Genomic DNA, 23,768 nt, shown 5'->3' on the forward strand with positions numbered 1-23,768 from the left:
ACAGCTTCCAGAACACAGATACATGTCTGCCCAGATACATGTCTGCTGACACCCTGGAGGTGTCCAGTGCCTGGTGTTTTGCTGTACCTGCACTGAGTAACACAGCCATGCTCACCTGGGAGAGTGATGACCCCGGACTGCAGGAGATCCTGGCTGACTTCCAGCAGCTGCCTGAGAACCTGGCTGGGCACGGCTCCTGTACTAGGCAGCTGTCCTCCTCCTTCGCGGCACATAGGATCCACAAGCACATCTGAAACCTGGCTGGGATCACGCTTGAGGAAGGTGCTGCTGTCTGCGTCAACCCCAGCTGGATGACAGAAAGACCCCTGGTCAAAGATGAAGGGTTTCTCTGGTTTGAAGGCAGCTACTCAGCTTGCCATAAACACAAGCAGAATATCGTGTCAAAATATGGGGTCCCATGAGAACTTGTCTCATTTCTGGTGGCGAACAGCAGCGTGGCACACCTTACAGGACAGGTGTGTTCCTGAGCAGTAGGGCATGAATAAACATAAAATTGGAACATTACAGTTGCAGCAAGAGTGCTCACTACTTAAACACACTTCGGGGACGAGACTTTTATACTGAATAACGTCATCCTAATTTATTCTCTCACACAGATTTCCCAAAGAGTGTCACAAAAATATTTCCACAAGGGGTGGGAGCACCCTGACGGCAGGCGGCATCGTAGCTGGGGTGCCTCCCCCTCCTGCGTCACCCCAGGGAGGAGGGACCGGGCTCTCCTGGATCACCCCACAAAGTGGGGGACCATGCTCCCCTGTGTCACCCCAGGGAGGGAAGGGATGATCTTGGCCAGAGCTAGTTGGAACCTAAGACCCTGAGGGGCACCCTAAACCAATCTGGGCTTAGGTTTCCTGTCCCTTGGCCTCTTCCCAAAGAGGCCTCTTCCTCTTCTTTCAGGGCTAATGTCTTATAACTCTGTTAACAGCTTTCTCATTCTAGCTGGACTGGAGAAGCCCACAGCACTCTTTATATATTTGTATGAAAGTTTGAGGCACCCGGCTGGCTCAGTCAGCTAAGCATCTGACTCTTGATCTTAGTTCAGGTCTTGATCTCAAGGTCATGAGTTCAAGCCCTAAGCTGGGCTCCACACTTTGTGGAAGCCTACTTTAAAAAATAATTTAAAAAGCCCAACTTTATTAGGTATATTTTATGCATAATAAAACTCATTTTAAGTGTATAATTAAGAGGCTTTTAGCAACTTTACCAAGTGCTGCAACCATCACCATAGGTCAGTTTTAGAACATTTCCATCCTTCCAGAAAGATATCTCATGCCCGTTTACTGTGAATCCATACTCCTACCCCTGGCAACCACCCATGTACTTTCTGTCCTGGACCATTCATACAAGTAGACATTATGGGGTCATTATGGGGTCTCCTGTGTCTAACCACTTTCACACAGCACAACTGCTTTTGAGGTTCATCCCTGACGTTTCCTGGGTCAGAGAGTCCTTCCTCCCCTGGGTCTCATCCCACTGTGTGCTGGACCATCTTTTGTCTGTCCCACCACTAGCTGATTGGTTACAACTGTACACTATCCTTGAGAGTGAATTTTTCATGTATGTTCCCATATTTTCTAGAATGTATCACCATCATTGGTAAAATCTTTGGGTTCCCACATATTCTAATGTGTTAATTCTACCCTGACCCCAAGCTTTTTCACATGGATGGGGGAGCAGATAACCTGTGCATGTGCACTATTCTTATTAGACGTCTTCCTAGTTGAGGTCATTCATGTAAGCTTTTCCTAAATTCAGCTTGCAGACTGTGGAGCAATGAAAGGAGAGGCCCAAAGTCCTGGGGGCTACAGTATTAAAATGGCCAGGAATAAAAGCAGTACGCTCACGCGGCTAATCAAGAAACAGCTGGTCTGTTGCTACTGGTTGACTGAATATGATATCTTGACATAAACTGAAGTGCTATATTTACTGTTTTGAAATTAGGTTGATTTTATATTTAAATAAGAGACAAAGCAAAGTCTCAGGACCTGGAGCAAATGGGAACAGAGGAAAACAAGGTAGAACAGAAAAGCAGCAGCTGGAACAGAGAAGCTGCTAACAGCTGGAACAGGAAGAGTAGCTAGAACAGAGGAGCAGCAGATGGAACAGAGGGGGAGTAGCTAGAACAGAGGAGGAGTATCTGGAACAGAGGAGGAGTAGCTGAAACAGAGGAAGAGAAGCTGGAACAGAGAAGCATATCGAGGAGTAGCTGGAACAGAGAACCAGATGTAACAGAAGCAGCAGCTGGAACAGGAGGAATAGCTGGAACAGATGAGGAGAAGCTGGACCAGAGGAGCAGCAGCTGGAACAGAGAAACAATGTCTGTGCTGTGGAAGAGCAAGTACACTAATTGTTACTTTTCTACTTAGGTTTCAGCAGGATCCCAGCTGAGGCATTTTCCTGTGTTGATGAAGACATGAGGCCTAGGGCCACAGCACAAACTGCACTCCAGGAGCCTGTGTGTGTCCAGGCAGCAAGGATAGAGGGGAATGCCAGTATCACCAAGCCACTGGCCACTCACTGGGTGAACAGTCATTGAGGCCCTTCTGCTCAGACCTCTGGGGCCCCATCCAACTTCTTGTGGGTGTAAGCACGACCCTCTTCTCCACAGGATCCTCCTTCTTCCACGGCTCTGGACAGTCAGCAGGAGGGAACAGGGAAGAGCACTCTCAGGAAGGGAACTCCCAACTTCAGAGAGGGTTGACGAGACTTTTCTCCGCACCAGCCCACAGTGCTAACTCACGTATAGTCTCTGGAGCTGAGGCAGCAAAGCCCACCGGGGCCCCGATGGAACGACTAATGGAGAACACTGAGTCTCTGATGGTGAGATCGACATGCACAGAGCTGCCAAACCTGGTTTATATGAACGAAACCCACTGTCTCCAGGTGTCCTGGTTGTGGTCAAACGTCTGTGTCCTGTGCTGCCACCACCCAAGTGTGCACAGACGGCATCTGTGCAGCTGGCATTTCTCTGCGGAGAGACATGGACTTGGTTACACTTCAGAGTGAGTTTTGCTGGAAGACACAGGCCATCTCCTCGCCAAGACGAGCTGCAGACATGAGTTTTCACTGCATTATCCAGGGTGCATGGGAACGTGTTTTCTGCCCAATACAAACAGGAAAGTTTAGGTCCTGGAAACAATGTTCAGGGAGTTATTGCTTTGTTTTAATTTTAACTGAATTACAGGGGCCAGTACAGTGTTCTTAACAAAGTGCTGACCTTAAGCCAATAATTTTATCGGGAAACTTTATGCAGGACTATCCACGTGTGCACCATGCTGTATAAATCCCGTTAGAATTTCAGACAGGAGCAGACACCCTCATTTTGCAAGCAGCAGGCCCATCCAGGAGTGTGAGCGAGTCCATCAGTGGGCCGGTGGGTGGGCCAGGTGTGCCTCTGCAAAGAAGCCACGGCTTGTTCTCTGCACCAGATGCCTGGGGTAACCCTTCCTTCCGAAGGCTCATGTTCTTTACTTCCTCCAAAGTCACTGCTTTTCTTCATCACAGAACATTTCTTTATTCAAACAAGGAGAATATTGGACCTAAGGAGTAGGTTGTCATTCCTTCCTTTTCATTCTTGATGCCCTGCAAACTCTCCTTGCAAGTCATGTTGTCCATTGAGAGCAACATAGGGAGAATCTCATAGTTCGGGGACAGCTGAGCACGTTCTGTAGGCCTTTGAGGTGTGTGACTCAGGAGCCAGTGTCATTGATCATGAACATAGCATCTAACTTATCCACAGGAAAGAAGTATGACTACTACATGGGCTGTGAGTGCTGACCCCAAAAGGATGTGTCTCCTCCCAGAACCTGTGAGCATCGCCTTACTCGGAAGGGCCTTTGCAGATGTGAATGATGAACTGTGTGTGATGGGCCCTGAATTCAAAGACTGCTGTCCTTGTAAGAGAAAGGAGGGGAAGGGTTGAGGTACAGAGAGATATGGGGAGAAGATGTTTGGATGCGGGTGGGGAGAGCCCTGCAATTGGAAGGACCCTCCCCTAGGGCCTCTGAAGGGAGCACAGCCCTGCCAATGCCTTGCTATCATACTTCCAGCCCAGAACCAACAGGTAAATGTCCTAACCCACCCCATCTGCAGTACTTGGTTGTGGCAGCCGCAAGAATAGAGCACATGTGAACATTATTTCCACAGCTGTGGATGGTCAGCAGGAGGGGACAAGCTGCCCTGTCCATGTGGATGTGGACACAGGCTTCTCCTGGGTCAACCGACCAGATGAAAGGTACAGTGCAGCGAGGAAGACAGACTGAGGGGAAGGATGGGGAAGAGGCAGGAAGGGGCAGGGGTGGGCGTTACCTGGACTCTCGGCTGTGCTGCAAGGCGGACAGCTGGAGCCTGCACTGCTGGTGCCCTCAACTCGTCCTCCTAGGAGACCTCCCAGCCTGGCGCTGACTGAGTGGCGGGAGGCCTGCCGAGTGGCACCTCGTGAGCTCCTGACGGACCTGTCCCAGGACCGAGACCTCCTGGGAAGGGTGCTTCTTGTGGTTCCTGAACGTCTTTCCTGACTTGGGAGCTCCACGGAGTCTCCCCAGGGACTGGGCGTTGCCTTCTGGGCTGGGCCGGCCACTACCCTGGCCCCCGTGGTCTGGGTGCTGCAGGCCTCATCCCCAAGGGACTCTTCAGAACTGGAGCCCAGGGGCATGGGGTTCCGCAGGGCCTCCATGTAGGACTTCCTGAACCCACGTCTGACCTCCGTGCTGGCCGGGTCCCTGGGCAACTGCCTTCTGGAGCTTGGGCTGCCCGTGTCCTCACAGACAGTGAGGGCCTGGGGGCCGTCCCTTTTGTTTGTGGGGTCCAGGATCCCTCTTGGTCCTTCCCATGGGACCGGCTCTGAGGGCCCCACCCTGACATGGCCTCCGTCAGAGCTCCTAAACGTGCTCCTAGGGCTTCCCCAGCCAGTGCCGCCTGGGGCAGGTTGGTGACTGGGCTGGCCACCCCCCGGATGCCTGCGGCAGTGGGACAGGGGCGGGGTGTGGCTGGGAGGGGTGGTCTCCCGGGGACGGTTGTTGGCCACAGCTGCTGCCGGAGTCAGAGCTTTGGAGGCTCTTCTGAGCGATGACTGCTCAGGCCTGGGATAGGGGCAGTGGGGCAGGACCGTTGTGAATGTGGGTACAAAGACGGGGTCTGTGACACTGCTCCACGGGGTGCGGAAGACGGCAGAGCCTGAGGTCAGTAAGCAGTTCTGCAAGGGGACGCTGTTCCGCTCCCCGTTCAGCCATTCCAGGAACTGCCCTGTGAAGACGCAGCTGTACATGGCCTCAGGGACAGCGACCTCTTCTGAGCCACGTCCAAGCTGGGAGAGACATTTTAAAACCAGTCTGGCCGACTGCTTCCCCACCGACGTGACCTGCAGGTAGAAGTCGCCAGGCCTGAGCCTGACTCCGCGCAGGGACGCCAGCTGTACCACCACCTTCTCGTGGACGCATAGCGGCCAGCCTTCGTGCACGAAGATGAGGCCTGTGTACCTGGCCTGGGACGAGAGAGGGAGGGAAGAGGGTTAGATGTCTGCGGCAGCTCCTTGGGGAAAGTGCGGGGTGCTGGGCGCTAGCGACGGGGCGGAGGAAGCCACGCGGGGGCTGCCCAGACAGTCCCAGCTCGGGCGGCACGTCTCCCGGGGGCTGTCCCACCTTGCACTTGCACGCCAGCCCTCAGTCGAAGCTCCATGGCACTTCCGGCTTCACCAGGTGCCCACAGGCCGTCCCCCAAGGGGACGCTGGGACCCGCCAGCACACGCACGATGCCGGCTGCAGGCTCCCACCCAATGTCATGGGGTCCTTCTGCTTATTTGAAGTTTGTAACTCGGCTGTGATCATGTGGGTGAGCTGCCCCCGCATCTTTGAGAAGAACCTGGGTTAGACCACAGGACAGCTACCACACAGGCAGCGTCGGCCACAGGCTCCAGAGTATCTAGCAGTTTGGGGAACAAGTGCTGGGCCCCCGACACCTCCGAAGCCCCAGCTGCAGGTCCTCATACGGAACCACGTCCTACCGTCGCGCTTCAGTTACCACACACATTGCTTCTCCCCACTCCAGCAATGACTTATGGCACAAATGTTATTATAATGACAGAGGAAATGAAAAAAGAAAGAACCTCCTTCTGATACATTTGTAGATTGGGGGCTTTTCCTTCCCTGAGCCCTGCAAGATGCAACTTCTCGAACCCGCAGTAACGATGTCCACACAGCTTGGGTGTTGGGTCAGCACTTTCCTATTCCTCTCTCCTGGCTGCTGTCCAGGGGTGACCTGCCTGTCCCCTGTGGTCAGAATCTATAGTGCTTCTGTCTGTTTCTATCACACACAGTAAATTTCTCCTTTAAATTATTGTTTAAGGAAACATTCAGGGATTAGGGTTAAGGATAAAAGGTCATAGACTGTCTTTCCTGATTCCTGGCAATACGACTGATCTGCCTCAGAGGGCATGTCAGCAGCGATGCATCGCTGTGACAGTTCGGCCAGGATTCAGTAGCCAGAAGCTTTACACTGGGGAATGTTTTTCTAAGCTAACACATAAACTGTGGAAGAGTGTTGTTCTATGTCACGCTTCTGTGATAGCCAAGCCAACCCCCTTTTTGACATTTGTCTCTTTTCTGTACAATTTCTCTATTTTTATTCTTTTTATGAATGGTGGCCTTGTTTCTGCCTTCTTAGGGCTGTGAGGTCTTTAAAAAATCTGACAATCTTTTTTTTTTTTTTTTTGATCACCATTAGCAAATGTTTGTCTGTGTTTTGTTTCCACCAGCTGCTTATATGTGACCTCGTTTCCTTGCTGTATAGCTTAGTTATGTTCCTTTCCTTTCTATGGAAGCTTAAATTTTATACAAGTTGAATTTCTTGACTTTTTTGTGGTATATTTTCTTGCCTTGAAACTTAAGAGTTTGAGGTCTTACAGAAGGTTGCCTTTCACATAGATTTTATGTTAGTTTCCTTCAGAGCTAAGGTCTAGAAAATACTTAATGGTTTCATACATCTGAGTTGGAAATTGTGAAAGTTTACCTGAAGGCCTCAACTAGGCTCAGTCACATATACCATTCAGCAGTTTCAATACCGTGTCCCAAGGCTGTGTCCTTGGGAGTGGGAAGGGCAAGCAGAACCCATGTCCAAGGATGGGGGACAGGGGTGAGGAGCTTCCAAGAGCCTGGATCCAGCTCACAGGTCAATGGGTCATTGTATCTTTTCCATGGCCTTCCTCACAGATATACAAATGGCCAGTAAGCAAATGAAAAGATGTTCAACTTCAACAATCATTAGGGAAATGCATATTATGTGAAATTTGCCCATAACAACAAAAGCAGCTGGTCATCTCTGAACCAGGATGCTGGCCCTGGACAAAAAACCTGCTGACACCTTGACCCTGGACTCCTCAGGTTCCAGGAGAATGAGAAATAACTTCCTATGTTTATAAGCTACCCAATGTATGGTGTTTTTGTTGTAGCAGATTGAATGGATGGAGGCACCCAATCAGGGTCTTTCCTGGGCTTGTATAAAGATGTTGAAGACAGGAAATCCTCTCTCCACTGGCTTTATGTATTGGGAGGATTTGCACCTTCACCCAGCCTGTCTGCACAGTGGAGCCAAGTAGAGCAAGGGGGAGACACAGAGCCCCAGGGACACGTTTGAGCCCCTATTGGGGGTGGGTCTGAAGCTCTTCTCCTCTAGGCTTCCCAGTGACACAAGGCAAATTCATCTTACAGCCCAAAGAGCCTTGATTAATTCACCCAGCATGCACTGTCCCATCGTCTACTTTCATTCATCCCGGGGCTCACCCTCTTCGTGCCATTTCCCTTTCAAAGACCCGATGACCACAGCTCTCCTCTAGTTCCCCCAATCCCACCCCCGACCAGGTCTGAGCAGAATCTCTGTCCATTGACAGAGGGTTCTTTTTACCTGTTGATGGTGCCTTTTAAGAACATAGTTTTAAATTCTGATGAAATCCAACTTACTCTTGTTATTTTTGCTGCCTGTGCTTTTGAGTCATTTCTAAGAAATCACTGCCAAATCCAATGTCATGAAGCTTTTCTTATGTTTTCTTCTAAGAGTTTTATAGTTTTAGTGCTTTCTCATAGGTCTTTGATCCATTTTGAGTGAATTTTTGTGTATGGTGTGAGGTAAGACCCAACCTCATTCCTTTGCATGTGGAGTTTTCCACCACCATTTGTTGAAATGATGATCCATACCCACTGAATGGTCTTGGCACTCCTGTCAGACATCATTTGGCCATATATGTAAGGGTTTATTTCTGGGCTCTCTATTCCATTTCATTGGCCTATATGTTTATCCTATGGCAGTGCCACAATGTTTTCATTACTATAGCTTTGTAATGAGTTTTGAAATCAGGAAATGTGAGTCTTCCAACTTTGTTCTTCAAGATTCTTTTGGCTACTTGGACTCTCTTGAGATTCCATAGGAATTTTAGGATAGGTTTTTCTTTCTGCAAAAAACATTGCTGTGATTTTGATAGAGATTGCATTGAATCTTCAGATCACTTTAGATAGTACTGCCTTCTTAACAGTATTACATCTTCCAGTCCATGAACACAAGTGTCTTTCCAGGTCTTAGCTCTTCTTTTCTTTCTTTCAGCAATGTTTTGTAGTTTTCAGTATGCAAGCCGTTCACTTCTTTGTTTAAATTTATACCTAGATATTTTATTCCTTTGGAAGCTACTGTGAAATTTTTAAAAGATTTTGTTCATGAGAGTGTGAGTACACACAGGGAGGTACAAGGACAAGCAGACTCCGCTGAGCACAGACTGACCTTCTGACCTTGAGATCACAACCTGAGCTGAAACCAAAGCTTAACCAACCGAGCCACCTAGGTACCCTATATTTTTTTAAAGATATTTATTTATTTATTTATTTATTTATTTATTTATTTATTTATAGAGTGTACATGCATGAGCAGGAGGGGGGGTGGAGAGAGAGAGAGAGAGAGAGAATCTCCAGCAGTTTCCACGCTGAGTGTGGAGCTGACGCAGGAGCTCTATCTCATGACCCTGAGATCATGACCTGAGCTGAAATGTCACACATTTAACTGACTGAGCCACTTGGTCGCCCCTGCAAGGAGTAATTCTTTATCTCATTTCAACATCTTCCCTAAATAGTGTGCTCAAGACATTTATAGTGTTTCAAGGAAGAAGTGACAGAGCCAAAGTTTTGTTTATTCAAGAAGAGGTTGGCGGGCTTCACTGTTTAGGAGCTGCAGTTGAGCTGCCAGAAACAAGTGCAGTGCCCTTCCTTACGTGGGCTTCCACACAGCAGTCCAGGAACCTGAATTTCTCAAGATCAGCAGCAGGCTTTCAATCATAATAGATGTATCACAGCAGTATTGTAATACTCCGAAAAGCTCAGCTTCACTCCCCTACTTGGAAAACTGAAAACAAGACAAAATTTTATGGTCCTTTGGAAAAGTCAGAGGGAGAACTTGTCCACTTGTCCTGGGCAAGGGGACAGACAGCCTTCCTGGGCCTGACTAGGCACAGAGGGATAAGCTTCCGTGTCTGCTCTTCTTGGACCACTGTCACCATGGGGGCCCTTCTCTCCGTCTTTGGGCTCTGACACCCTGCACAAGGCCATGCAAATACCTGTCCATCCTTGTTAGGCAACAAAACCTGCAGCCGGCTGCCATGCACATCCCCACCATGTGTCCATGGAACCCCACCTCACTGTTCACTGTCAAGGTCCTACACCCCTGGTCCTGGGGCTGACCCCAGGGTGTCCACCCAGCAACCTACCGCCAGGCACCAGGGACAGCTGAACGTATTTGCAGATCAACCAGCTTCCTGAATGGTGAATGTGCAGTGGTCAGGCCACTTGATGGTCTTCAGGGTACCCTCAGCCCCAGTTCTGTATGCAGTTTGGCTGTTATGTGCACCCCCGCACCTAGGCCTTGTTAATATTTATTTCAGCTGAGGTTAGGCATTGAACCTCAGGAACCCTAGCACTGTGAAAGCCGCCATAGACTGGACCATCCATTTTCTTTTCCCTCTCAGTTTTTAAGGTTTCATTTCTGATTTTAGTAAGTAGGGGATATTTTTAGAGTTAATGTAGGGAAAGCAGAGTCACTCCTTTTCCATACTCCCAGGCCTACCATAGCACAAGCACACTAATATCACTGTATGTCTTCTTGTGATGGTTTTAAAAGTGCCTGTCAAGCAACTGGTATGAGACAAACTTATACCACTTTTTGGCCTAATATTATCTCATAATAATTTCCTCAGTATTTTTAAAATACTTCTCTTAAAACAATTTTTAAAAGATTTATTTATTTATTCATGATAGACAGAGAGAGAGAGAGAGAAAGAGAGAGAGAGGCAGAGACACAGGAGGAGAGAGAAGCAGGCTCCATGCAGGAGCCCGACGCGGGACTTGATTCCGGGACTCCAGGATCATGCCCTGGGCCGAAGGCAAGTGCTAAACTGCTGAGCCACCCAGGGATCCCCCTCTTAAAACAATTTTAATCTGCATATAATAATCTATCATATTTATACATTACTAATTTAACCATTGCCCTAATATTTATTTCCATTTTTTACTGTTATACATATTATTGCAATACATACTCTTAGGAATAATTCTAGCTCTGTATTTTACTTTAATTAATTAATCATGTTATTTTTTTATTTATAAGTAGACTCCACACCCAACCAAGATGGGGGTTTGAACTCATGACCTGAGATCAGGAGCCCCATGCTCTATTGACTGAGCCAGCCAGGCATCTCTGGTCCTGTATTTTAGGTCATATGCTGTGGTTTAAGATTTCTGATTAAAACCGCATGACGCTATAAAGAGTCTCCATTCATAGTAAACCACTGCTTTCCCAAGAGGTCATCCCAATTTCCACAAATAGGAGACGTGTCAGCCTCATTATCTCCCTGCTCTGGGTATTAATCTTTACACTTTCCTGTTCGTTAATGAATAAAAGCTTGTGTCTTGTCACTTACTTTGCGCCTCTCTGACCACCAAAAGCCCAGCCTTTCCCAGTCTTCTAGGGATAGTGGTGCCTCTTCTGCACATTTTCTCTTCAAGGCTGTGCCAATGCTTATATTGGACTTAGTGTTTTACTTATGTCTGTGAGTTCTCTGCAAACATGATCTAAGAAACAGCTTTTGTTTGGCTTTTAATTCTGCTTCTGATGCTTCTGAAGCACAGATTTTCTAGATGTTTCTGCCATCGGTCTTTCGATTTGCTTCTTGTGACGGCTTTCTCTGCTCAAGCCTGAGAAGTTGGTCCCCTCCACTCTGTGTTCAACCCTAACTCATAGACTGAGTGGCTGAAGAATGCGGGGTGGCTGCTCTCCACATTTCTGAGACCCACCCCCTCTCCCTGCGATTTCCCGTGCTGACTGCACTGTTCTAAGGTCCCTCCAGCTCTGGGTGTTAAAGCAGGTCATCACTATGAAAGAATGACCATACACACCCAAACCACTTTATCTTTGCTTTAAATACAAAAATGTACACTTCTGTGCTAGTACCTTGCTGGGGAAGGGACCCCTTGGAGGTTTGCTCCTTCTGCTGCTCTGCCTTGTTGCCCCTTTATGACACTAGAGGATAGTTCTTGACATTCAGCTCCCTGATTAGGTGTGTGTGTGTTGGTGTCTTCACAGGACTCAGATGAGTACGTCTTCGTTGACCCAGGGGTTGGCCTTTCTCCCCTGGGTTGGCCACAGCCATGCCAATGTGTCTCCCAGCAGTTCTGCAGGGGAGCAAGAACATCAAGACAGGAGGGAAAGAATATGCATGTAGGATTCTTGTGGATTTTCCCTCAACTATCCCAGTCTATCATTTGTCTTGCTCATATCTAACAGGACAGCACTTTTTCATAAGTGACATTAGTGAGTCTCTGTTGAGCATTCTTCTTTTTTTTTTTAATGAAATAATTTTTATTGGTGTTCAATTTACCAACATACAGAATAACACCCAGTGCTCATCCCGTCAAGTGTCCCCCTCAGTGCCCGTCACCCACTCACCCCCACCCCCCAAGGATTCTTCTTTTTACAGAGGAAGCTGCCCTCTTTTATTTCTGCACGCATAACTAATCCATTTAGGTTTCAGTAAAACTGGATTTAATTAGTTCTTTTCCTAACTTAAGGTGGAAATTTAGATAATTAACGCTAGACTTTCCTCCCCAAAGCTATGTATCACTTTAAACTGTATTATACATTAAGGATTGCTTCAGCTGTGTGTAAACATTTCTACTTGTTGTGTTTTCATTACTGTTTAGTCCCAGGTTCTTCAGGAATGTGTTACTGAATTTCCAAATATTTTAGGAGTTCCTAGTTAGTTGTTGGTATTCTGATGATAATGTTGTGGCTAGAAAAAAAATTACTATACTTCTGCTTTTTGAAATTTTAAAACTTTATTTTAAATGACCTACACAGCATATTGTTCACCTTGAACAGCATTTTGTGTGCACTTGGAAAGGATGTGTATTCTGCATTTGTTGGATGTAATGTTCTGTAAACGTCAAATAGGTCAGGTGTTGTTCAGATCTTTCGTATCCTTAGTGAAATTTTTTACTAATTGGTTTATCAATTGCTGACAGAAGAGCCTGAAAATCTCCATTTAGTGTCATTTGTTTGGCTTAATGTACTTGGAAGTTCTGTTATGACCTGTTGACACATGGAGCCTTTTATTACCCTGTCTGTCCCCATGCGTGTCTGGTGGCTCTCATGGTCGGAGGTCTGCCTCACCTGGCAGTAAGATCACCACCAAACTTCCTCATATGTACTGGAATATCTTGTTCTTTTCCTTTCACCTTTTGCATGTCTAAGGGAATAGAAGGGAAGGGAGAAGAAATGGGTAGGAAATATCAGAAAGGGGGACAGAACATAAAGACTCCTAACTCTGAGAAACGAACTAGGGGTGGTGGAAGGGGAGGAGGGCGGGGGGTGGGGGTGAGTGGGTGGCGGGCGCTGGCGGGGGGCACTTGACGGGATGAGCACTGGGTGTTATTCTGTATGTTGGCAAATTGAACACCAATAAAAAATAAATTTATTATTAAAAAAAAATAAAGGGTATTCCTTATAACCAGCAGTTAGGGGGTCTTGCCGCTTTCCCAGTCTGACAATATCTGCCTTTTAGTTGGAATTTTTATTTCACTTAACTACCTTTACCATAATTACAAATATGGATAGATTAAATCTGTCATCTTTGCATGAAATCTGTTTGCCTATTGCCCATTTATGACACTAGAGGATAGTCACTTTTTCTTTTATTCCCTCTTCTGTGTTTTGCTCTTTCTTTTATTCCCTCTTCTGTGTTTTGGATCTCATTTATCTCCTCTACTGATTATTTAGATCTCATTTATCTCCTCTACTGATTATTTAGCTACACATCCTTGTGTTGTGTTCAGTAGATGCTGTCAAGATCACAACATACATCTCTAACTCATCATGGTCTACTATTCAAGTGACATTTTGTCACTTAAACACAATGTAAGAACTTATAGTAGTATAATTCAACTTACTCCCTTCCACGTTTTATGCTTTTGTTGTCATATTTTTTAAAATTTTATTTTAATTCCAGTTAACATACAGTATAATATTATTTTCAGGTGTACAATTTAGTATATACAACACCCAGTGCTCATCACAACTGCCTTCATTCATCCCCATCACCTATCTCACCCATCTCCAACCCACCTCCCCTCTGGTGACCATCAGTATGTTCTCTAGTTAAGAATCGGTTTCTAGATGGGTCTTTTTTTTTCCTTTGCTCATTTGTTTTGCTTCTTAAATTCCACATATGTGTGAGATCATATGGTATTTGTCTTTCTCTGACTTACTTTGCTTAGCATAATACTCTCTAGCTCCATCTAGGTTATTGCAAATGGCAAGATTTCATTCTTTTAATGGTTGAGTAATATTCCAGTGTGTGTGTGTGTGTGTGTGTGTGTGTGTGTGTGTGTGTATCCCACATCTTCTTTATCCATTCATCTATCAACAGACACTTGGGCTACTTCCATAGTTTGGCTATTGTAAATAATGCTGCAAGAAATATAGGGGAGCACTATGCCTCTGAATTAATGTTTTCATATTTTTTTGATAAACACTGGGTAGTGTGATTACTAGAACATAGAGTAGTTCCATTTTTAAGTTTTTGAGGAACCTCTATACTGTTTTCCACAGTGGCTCTGCCAGTCTGCATTCTCACCACAGTGCAAAGAGTTCTCCTTTTTCCACATCCTTGCCAACACATGTCTTTGTTTTGTTGATTTTAGCCATTCTGACAGGTGTGAGGTGATATCTTCATTGTGGTTTTGATTTGCATTTCCTTGATGATGACTGATGCTGAGTATCTTCTCATGTGTCTGTTGGCCATCTGGATGTCTTCTTCTGAGAAATGTCTGTTTATGAATTCTGCCATTTTTAATTGGGTTATTTGAGTTTTGGGGGTGTTGAGTTATATAAGTTCTATATATTTATATTGAATATTAAACGTTTGTTGGATATGTATTTTCTAAATATCTTCTCCCATTCAGTAGGTTGTCTTTTAGTTTTGTTTATTGTTTCCTTTGCTGTGCAGATGCTTTTTATTTTGATGTGATTTCAATAGTTTATTTTTGCCTTTATTTCTCTTGCCTCAGGAGACATATCTAGAAAAATGTTGCTATAGATGATGTCAGAGAGATTACTGCCTGAGCTGTCTTCTAGGATTTTTATGGTTTCAGGTCTCACATTTAGGGTTGGGATCAGATAACTTCACAGGCAAATTCTACCAAATGTTTAAAGAAGAGTTAATATCTACTCTTCTCCAATTAGTCCCAAAATTAGAAGAGAGAAAATTTCCAAATTCATTCTATGAGGCTTGTATTACCCTGATTCCAAAACCAGATAAAGGCACAACAACAAAAAAGAGAACGACAGACCAGTATCTTTGATGAACATAGATGCAAAAATCCTCAACAAAATACTAGCAAACTGAATACGACAATCCATTAAAAAAAAAATCTTTCACCATGATCTAGTGGGATCTATTCCTGGGTTGTAAGGGTGATTCAATATTTGCAAATAAATCAATATGATATATCATATCAGTAAGATAAAGGATAAGAACCATATGATCAGGGCAGCCCGGGTGGCTCAGCAGTTTAGTGCCGCCTTCAGCCAAGGGCATGGTCCTGGAGACCCGGGATCGAGTCCCACGTCGGGCTCCCTGCATGGAGCCTGCTTCTCCCTCCGCCTGTGTCTCTGCCTCTCTCCCTCTCTCTCTCACAAATAAATAAATAAAAATCTTTTAAAAAAATAAAATAAAATATTTTAAAAAAAGAACCATATGATCATTTCAGTAGATGCTGAGAAGATATTTGACAAAGAAAAACATCTTTATGATAAAAAAAAAAAAACTCTTAACAAAGTAGGTTTAGAGGGAACATAGCTCAACATAATAAAGACCATATATAAAAACCCCACAGCTAACATCAATGGTGACAAATTGAGAGCTTTACCCCTACGGTCAGGAACACGATAGGGATGCCCACTCTCACCACTTTTATTCAACATAGTACTGGACATCCTAGCCACGGTAGTCAGACTACAAAAACTAATAAAAGGCATTCAAATCCATGAGGAAGTAGTAAAACTTCCACTATTTGCAGACAATATGACACTATATATAGAAAACCCTAAAGACTCCACCAAAACAACTAGAAGTGATAAATAAATTCAGTAAGTTGCAGGATATGAAATCAATGTACAGAAATCTGTTGCATTTATATGCACTAATAATGAAGTAGCAGAAAGTGAAATTAAGAAAACAACCCCATTTACAATTGAACCAAAAATAATAAAATATCTAGGAATAGACTTAACCAAATAGATTAAAGACCTATACTCTGAAAACTATAAAATACTGATTAAAGGACACAAAGAAATGGAATGATATTCTATGTTCATGGTTTGGAAGAACAAATATTGTAAAATGTGCATACTACCCAAAGCAATCTACACAGTCAATGCAATCCCTATCAAAATACCCTCAGCATTTTTCACAGAACTAGAACAAACAACCCTAAAATTTGTATGGAATCACGAAAGACCCTGAATATCAAAGCAACCTTGAAAAAGAAAAACAAAACTGCAGGTAATGTAATTCCAGATTTCAGGTGATATTACAAAGTTGTAATAATCAAAACAGCATGGGACTGGCACAAAAACAGACACATATTCTGTTCAATGGAACAGAATAGAAAACTGGATCACTTTTGTTCACCATACACATTAAAAAAACCTCAAAATGGATTAAGGACCTAAATGTAAGACCAGCCCTGAGGTTTCTTCTTTCGACTTCTCATCTGAGCACAGATGGTCCTTCCCTGTCAGGTTGCTTTTCTGTCCGCCCTCCCTGTGGCCTCGGCAACTGACCCCAGGTGTCCTCACTCACTTAAGAAGTCATTGTCTCCTCATAATTTAGTTCCTAGATCTTTGTGTACCCACAGCTGTTGGACGGCCTTAAAGGAAAATATAATTGTTTTCATTTATGTGGGGTTTTCTGGTTATTTGGCCAGGCTTCTCTCACACACTTTACACCCTAGCCAGAAATAGGGCTGACCTGTTCATTGGCCAATTTCCTTTGTTATTCTCTGACCCTTTGTCTATTTAGGAGTACACATACAATTTTCCAAATGTAAGGGTGTTGTTGTTGTTATTGATTTGTATTTATTGTATTGCAGTCTTTATATGTCAATTCTCTGTATTTATTGCCACCTTATGACTAATGGTCAATTCTGGTAAATGTACAAGTACACTAAAGAACATTGTATGTTCTCTAATATTTTCTAAGTTGTATACACTCTTGAAATAAATGTATATACTCTAATGATAAAATTTGATCAGAATTTTATCAAAATTTGGAAAATATTCCATGTGTGCTTGGGAAGGATGTGTATTCTAAGATTAGTGGCTTCAGTATTCTATGCATGCCCCTGGGTAGAAGAGAAAAATCAGGAATTCAGACATGTATTCTAAGTAATGTGTGGTCTGCTTATCTGTTTGCTCTGGAAGAGGTGAGATCTCCCACTATGATTACGTTTACCCCTTGTAATTCCCTCAGATTGTGTTCCAAACATTTCAGGTTATGTTGTTAGGTGTTTACAGATTGTTATGTAGTCCTAGTTGTTACCAGCATTATTACTCAATGATCCACCTTAGCCTTGAGGATGCATTTTCCCTTTTGCTATATTTAGCTTGTTCTGAATATAGCTATACCAGTTATCTTTGGTTAAAATTTTGCTGGGCTACCAGTTAACTTTGCTTTCCTCCTGTTATTATATATGCTGTGCTTTTTACTTCTCATGCCTTTGTTTGTTCCCCCTCTTCCGGCTTCCATTTGATTTTATTTTCTTTATTGTAATCTCCTGCCCCTGCTTCTCCCATCATGCAAACACTCTATTTCTATATCTTTCTGATTACTTTTAACCTCTCCAGACAGTTTTTGAACCAAACTTGTGATGAAAGAAAATTACAAATAAGCTGATGAGTGACTCTAAGCATTTCTTGTATCTACAAAGAGATGGAAGAATGGTGGTTGTTGAAATCTTAGGTTAACATGATGATTAGTGATGCTCTTCAAGCCACATGCTTTGACAATAGCAGGTAAATAAATAAAAACTGCCTTGATTTATATCAATGAAAATGTTTATATTCATAGTTGTTGAGATGAGTTCATTTTCCCCTATGTGATAAGGATGATCAAATTTTATTTTCTTTATTAAACAGTAAAAAAGCAATATAAATGAGATAATAAGGATATCCCTAAATTTCACTTTGTACTTATTAAATTATGTACTTATAAATATGCATTGATATTAAAGAGTAGTATCATTCATATAGATTTTTCAGAAAATAAAGCAATTCTGTAAGTAGGAAAGGGGGACAACTTATGATTAAAATGAAAGGAGAAAGAAACTTAACAGAAGAAAGAAGACAAAACATTAGGTCAAAATAGCTTTTCAAAACACACCTTTGAATGGAGACAGGCAGGGAGCCCCTGAGTGGCTCAGCAGTTGAACATCTGCCTTTGGCTCAGGGCGTGATCTTGGAGTCTGGGGATCAAGTCCCACATCAGGCTCCCCACATGGAGCCTACTTCTCCCTCTGCCTGTGTCTCTGCCTCTCTCTGTGTCTCTTATGAATAAATAAAATCTTTGGAAAAAAAAAGAATGGGGACAGGCATTTTTGTTCCCTGTGCTGTGGTTTATCTCAGTTTCTTATCAACCAACACCCTTTAAATGTGCAAAAGGTACATAATCATAAAGGAAAATATCCTCTCTGTAGACTACTTCATACAAAGAATCAATCCTAGGATACCCTTGGTCATTTCTCTACCATGGTCATTCTAGCTATAAAACATGCAAAGAATTTAATAAATCAAAGTAGTCCAGTGGTAGTTTTTTTTTTTAAAGCCCTACTTCAATATCAATGGAATAATAAAAGGCACTGATTAATATAGGTCTTACTTTTTATTTTTTCTTTAAAAACTTATTTATTTTCATCCTTTATTTTTTTTAGAGATTGATTTATTTAGAGAGAGAGCATAAGCACAAGCAGTGAGAGGGGAGAGGGAGAAGCAGACTCCTGAAAGGGGCTTGATCCCATGACCCTGAGTTCATGTAGGTCTTACTTTTTAAATTAAATGCTACTTATTTTATTTAGGGAAGCTCTTTTATCTGAATTGTACAAAGACCATACAAAATCTATGTTAGGTTCTCATACTCAGTGGCTTCACATTGTATTCTTACCATTGGTAATATGAGGTAAAGGAAAACATTTTTCTCTGAAAGCCAAGGAGGTAACTACATATGTATGAAGCAAATATTTTTTCAAATAAGATTAGTTAATAAACTGCACCACTTTTAAAGTTGCACATGGTATAATAGGGCAAATACTACTGTTCTGGATTGCTGCTGTTGTTGCAGAATTCTGTAACAGATGAATGGATGAAAGCTCTAGCAGTAAGCAGGAGGCCTCCTGAAGACTCAATACCCAAGGAAGCCCATGTCCCAGTACCCACTGAGGCTCCTCCTGAGCGTGCTGACTGTACACAGCTGGGCACATGTACCTTGCAAGCTGTCATTCACAATCACATGATCAAAAAATTAGCCAAACTGTCTCCATATTTTTTTAAAGATTTTATTTATTTATTCATGAGAGACATAGAGAGAGAGAGAGAGACAGAGACAGAGACAGAAACAGAGAGAGAGAGAGAGAGGCAAAGACACAGGCAGAGGGAGAAGCAGGCTCCACGCAGGGAGCCTGACATGGGACTCGATCCCAGGTCTCCAGGATCCCACCCCGGCTGAAGGCAGTGCTAAACCGCTAAGCCACCAGGGCTACCCCTGTCTCCATATTTTGAGCTCAATCTTCCATCTTGTAGATCTTCATCGTTGAACTTCAGGTCCACCAAGTAGCCTGTGATGATCTTGGCATTCTTCTCAGAATGCTTCATACAATCATATTGGATGGCTTTATAAATATGACATGGGGCTTCAGTTGGTGGCTTCAAGCTACTTGAACACCCTAAGGCTCAGAGTCCATGAGACATATCTTCCCTTCTTTAAGGACTGTTTGAACAGCATCCATACAGGTGTCACACATGTGGCTGTGTACTCATCATATCGAGCATCCTGTGACCTTACATGAGGATTTCAAATATTTCCTTTGATACACAGTGATACTCATGTCCATCCATTTCATAGCTCTTTTTTGGAACAAGTAATATGAGGCATAGCACTTTGGAAATGGTTAAGATTAAGTTCCATAGATTGTCTTCTCAGTGCATTTACTGCAATGCCAGAAGCTCCCACGAGCACTATAAGGCAGTGCTCATCTGCAGGGTGGTGCTGGTGGGGTGCCCAGTGTGCTAAGGCAGCTGCTGGCACTGCACACTCTGGTGTGCAGCTCAAGAGCTTACTTTTTAAGATTGAGCCATGAATCTTTCCAGCAGCTCACTGCAACATACCTATGACTTGGCTGTCATTAGTTTTAAGATTTCCTTGAAAATAACCTATAATAAAAATATCCCAAGACATTTTTCTTTCAAATTGATCTATGACTTTAAAGCAATTTTAATCAAAACTCTTAAGATGCTTTGTATAAATAAACTGATTCTCAATTTTATGTAGATATGTAGATATGCAAAGACATTAGAATAGCTAAACAATTTTGAAAAAGAAGAAAGTTGGAGGCCTTATACCGGCTGACTTCAGGACTCACTATGAAAGTTCACTAATCAGAACCATGGTACTGGAGGAAAGAGAGATCAATGGAACAGAACAGAGTCTAGGAACAAATTCCCAGTTGTACTGACAATTCATTTTCAACAAAGTTGCCAGAGTGAATCAGTGGAGAAAAGAAGGTGTTTTCAACAAATGGTGCTGGAACAGGTGGATAGACATATGCAAAGACAAACAAATTTGATGCTTACCTCACACCATATACAACAATTAACTCAAAATGGATCTTAGGCCTAAAAGTACAGTCCTTAGGACACAGAAAACAAAATAAAAAAATAGGGAAAGTTCATCAAAATTAAACACTTTGACTCTTCCTAAACCAATATTACTGAAATGAAAAGGTAAGCCACAGATTGGGAGAAAATATTTGCAAACCATATATGTAATAAAGAACCTGTATCCAAAATATATAAAGAACTCTTAGAACTCAAGAAGAAGACATTGCAGAAATGTGTCAGTGGGTGCATCCTCTAAATTTTATGCCGTGTGCCTTACTTGCCTTGTCTTACTCTAGTCCTGGTCCTTACAGACGAAAATCTGCTTTTGTAACTGTATATATTTGGAATTACCTGACTGGACAGTTAAAAAATAGAGTTACTTTAATGAAAAAAAAAGAGAAGACGACAATCCAACTTTTAAGAATGGATAAAAGGTTAGAATTGACACATCACAAAGAGGGCACATGGAAGGCAAATAAGTCCAGGAAAAGACACTTAACATCTATAGTTATTAGGGCGGTGCACACTAATGCCATGACATTGCATGTGACACCACGCACCTGTTCTTGAATGGCTAGAATGAAATAGGCTGAGAATAGGAGGTTTTGGTGAGGATGCCAAGCCACTGGAGCTCTCCAAAGCAGCTGATGGGAATGCACAATGGTGCGGCCGCTCACGGAAGAATTTGGAAGTGGCCCAGCAATCACAGTTCTAGGTCTTCTAGCTCTTTACCCAAGAAAGCAAGCCCTCACACATTCTTGCCTGCAAATGTTCACAGCAATTTTATATATGATATTCTAAAACTAGAAGCAACCTAAGTATCTATCAACCCATGAACGAGTAAACAAACTGTGGTATATTCCATATAATGGAATACCACTCAGGAAAAAAAAATCCCCAGAAATAAACTAAACACCTGAGAAATCTATTAGGCTAGGTTTAAAGACTCTGCTGAAGTTTACTGGGGAACCAGGATGGATACCTCTGGATGTTATGGGTTGCACACCTGGGAGGCCTGAGAAGCCTGTTTCTGGAACACAGAACCTTATTTCGCCCGTCACTTAGGACTAGGGCAGAGGAGCCAGAAGCCAGAGGAAAACTGCTAAGTTGGTATGCTTATGGACCCCAAAAGTGGAGTGGACTAGATCTCTCCATTCATGTGATTAAACTTGATGAAATAGCTGAGGATAATCTCACAGCTTCTTTTCAGAGAGAAAACAAGTGCTCACTTGAATTATGTCTGCTTTAATTACTGGTTTAATGTCATGTTCCCCTTCGTCTCCATCCCCAATGAGGGTATTCCATGTGCTCAGCTTCAATATTCTCCAGGGACCCAGTAAAACCCTGCCTATTTCTTCTCTACAGTCAACACAGGAAGGCATTACCTGCAGGGGAGGGTCTCACAGGTTTCCTCCTGCAAGAAAAAGCATCCCACAGGCTCTGTCCCCTGAGAGGAGGGTCCCATACAGGTCTGGCTCCTGCAGGGCAGGTACTCACACAGGCTTCCTGCTGCAGGTGCTGTAGGGCCCTCTTGGCTGGGATGAGGAAGTCAGTGAGGCAGCGCAGCCCGTCCCCACCGTGGAGTCTCTCGGCCACGCTGAACAGCTGCCAGAGCACCGTGGCTGACGTGGCCTCAAAAGGTGGATAAAGGGCAGACAGTGTGTTCTGGATACAGGTGTCAAGGGATTCCAGATCCTGAAATGCAAGAGAGGACCAGGTGGTTTAAGACACGAGGAAGACAGGCACTGAGGACACTTTGACAGACTAACAGTCGGCTTTTCGGGCTCTGCCTTATGTCTGGGCATGTGAGTTGTCTTTGTGGCATAGGAAGGTACAGGCAAGTCCTCAGCACAGTGGGGGACTCCCCTCGGAGCCATCTCCTGGGCCTTCACATTGTCACACAGCAGAGGCATACCGAGGAAGTGCCCCTGCTGCATCAGGTAGGGCAGACCCCTGTGCCCATGAGGGGCACTCCAAATAATACTTTTTTAAAAAAAGATTTTATTTATTTATTCATGAGAGACACAGAGAGAAAGAGAAGCAGAGACACAGGCAGAGGGAGAAGCAGGCTCCATGCAAGGACCCCGATGTGGGACTCGATCCCGGGACTCCAGGATCACGCCCTGGGCCGAAGGTGGGCACTAAACCTCTGAGCCACTCAGCGATCCCCCAAATAATACTTTTTAAGTGAGGTTCTTGCTGCTGTCACACAAAACACGCTCAAGTTCGACCCCATCGAATTCTGAAATGTGCACCTGAAATGCTGTATTTAGGATTATTTGTAGAGCATGTGTAGGTTCTCAGGGCCTTCTCCTCCCCTGGTCCTCGCACCCTGGGCACTCCTGGGTCTGCAGGGAAAGAGGGAGGCTCCTGTGCCGAGGACAGAGCTGGTCCACATGTAATTTAATACTCAGAAAACTTCACCCATAGTAAATACATTTTAATTGTACTGATAATTCTTAAAATATTTAAACAACAACCAATAGGGCACCCTTTATCAAAAAAACAGAATTGTACCCATTCGGTCATTCTGAAAACAGTATCCTTGATACCTGATTTCCTCCTTATGTTTCAATGCAATGGAATTTTATGTAAAGATAGAATGCTTTTAGTTCAAAAGATGTTTAATGCTATTTTTAGATGTAACATTTCCTGAGGAAATACCACAGGGTTCATTTATTTGGAAAAAAAAAAAAAAAAGCAAGGCTACAAGTAACAGTTAAAAGTCAAAGTGGTTAAAATTGTGAAACCGATTTTTATTTATGTATGTTTGTATGTATTTATTTATTTATTTATTTTGAAACCGATTTTTAAAGGGACAATGGTTCCATCCGAGATTCCTCTGAACAGCTCACGATACAGATAATTTCCTAAAGAAATTGAAAACAAAACATCGAATCCCCTGGACCTGAAGTGGGTAAGGACTCAGACCATCTGTCCCGCTGAGGGGCCAGGATGCACAGCAACCAGGGAGGTGTGCGCTGCGGTGAGCTCACCTTTGGAAGCTTCCACCACTGTGCAGCACAGCGGGGCACTGGGGTGGCTGAGGCACCCACACAGGCTTCCCTGTGTCTGTCTGTCTGCTCCGCTCCCTGCACATGCTTGGCTTTCCCCACCAGACAGGGCCATTCACTCGTTAGGAATTGTCTAACTACTCATTTTGTCCAGAAAATGCCAAGATGGTCGGATGTCTAAAAACTCAAGTCACACCTTAGCCACCGGTGAACATCCAACCCATGGGAAGGATGGAGGTGGTCTTGAGCCAGGAGCAAGAACCATGCCCCAAATAGGAT

The 23,768-nt window shown here is 43.8% G+C and overlaps 1 protein-coding gene across 1 annotated transcript in view; it reads right to left on the minus strand.

The window, feature by feature from the left end:
- Nucleotides 1-23,768, minus strand: part of PLEKHG4B (pleckstrin homology and RhoGEF domain containing G4B) — a 70,148-nt gene that overhangs the window by 25,695 nt on the left and 20,685 nt on the right. The window contains exons 2-4 of the mRNA XM_077879690.1: nucleotides 21,973-22,170; nucleotides 4,330-5,503; nucleotides 116-307 (exon numbers count right to left, since the gene is read on the minus strand). Of these exons, the coding sequence (XP_077735816.1) occupies nucleotides 116-307; nucleotides 4,330-5,503; nucleotides 21,973-22,170 (1,564 nt within the window). The remainder of the gene's footprint in view (nucleotides 1-115; nucleotides 308-4,329; nucleotides 5,504-21,972; nucleotides 22,171-23,768) is intronic.

The sequence above is a fragment of the Canis aureus genome, chromosome 31, assembly GCF_053574225.1.
Source record: "Canis aureus isolate CA01 chromosome 31, VMU_Caureus_v.1.0, whole genome shotgun sequence".
Taxonomy (NCBI): Eukaryota; Metazoa; Chordata; class Mammalia; order Carnivora; family Canidae; genus Canis; species Canis aureus.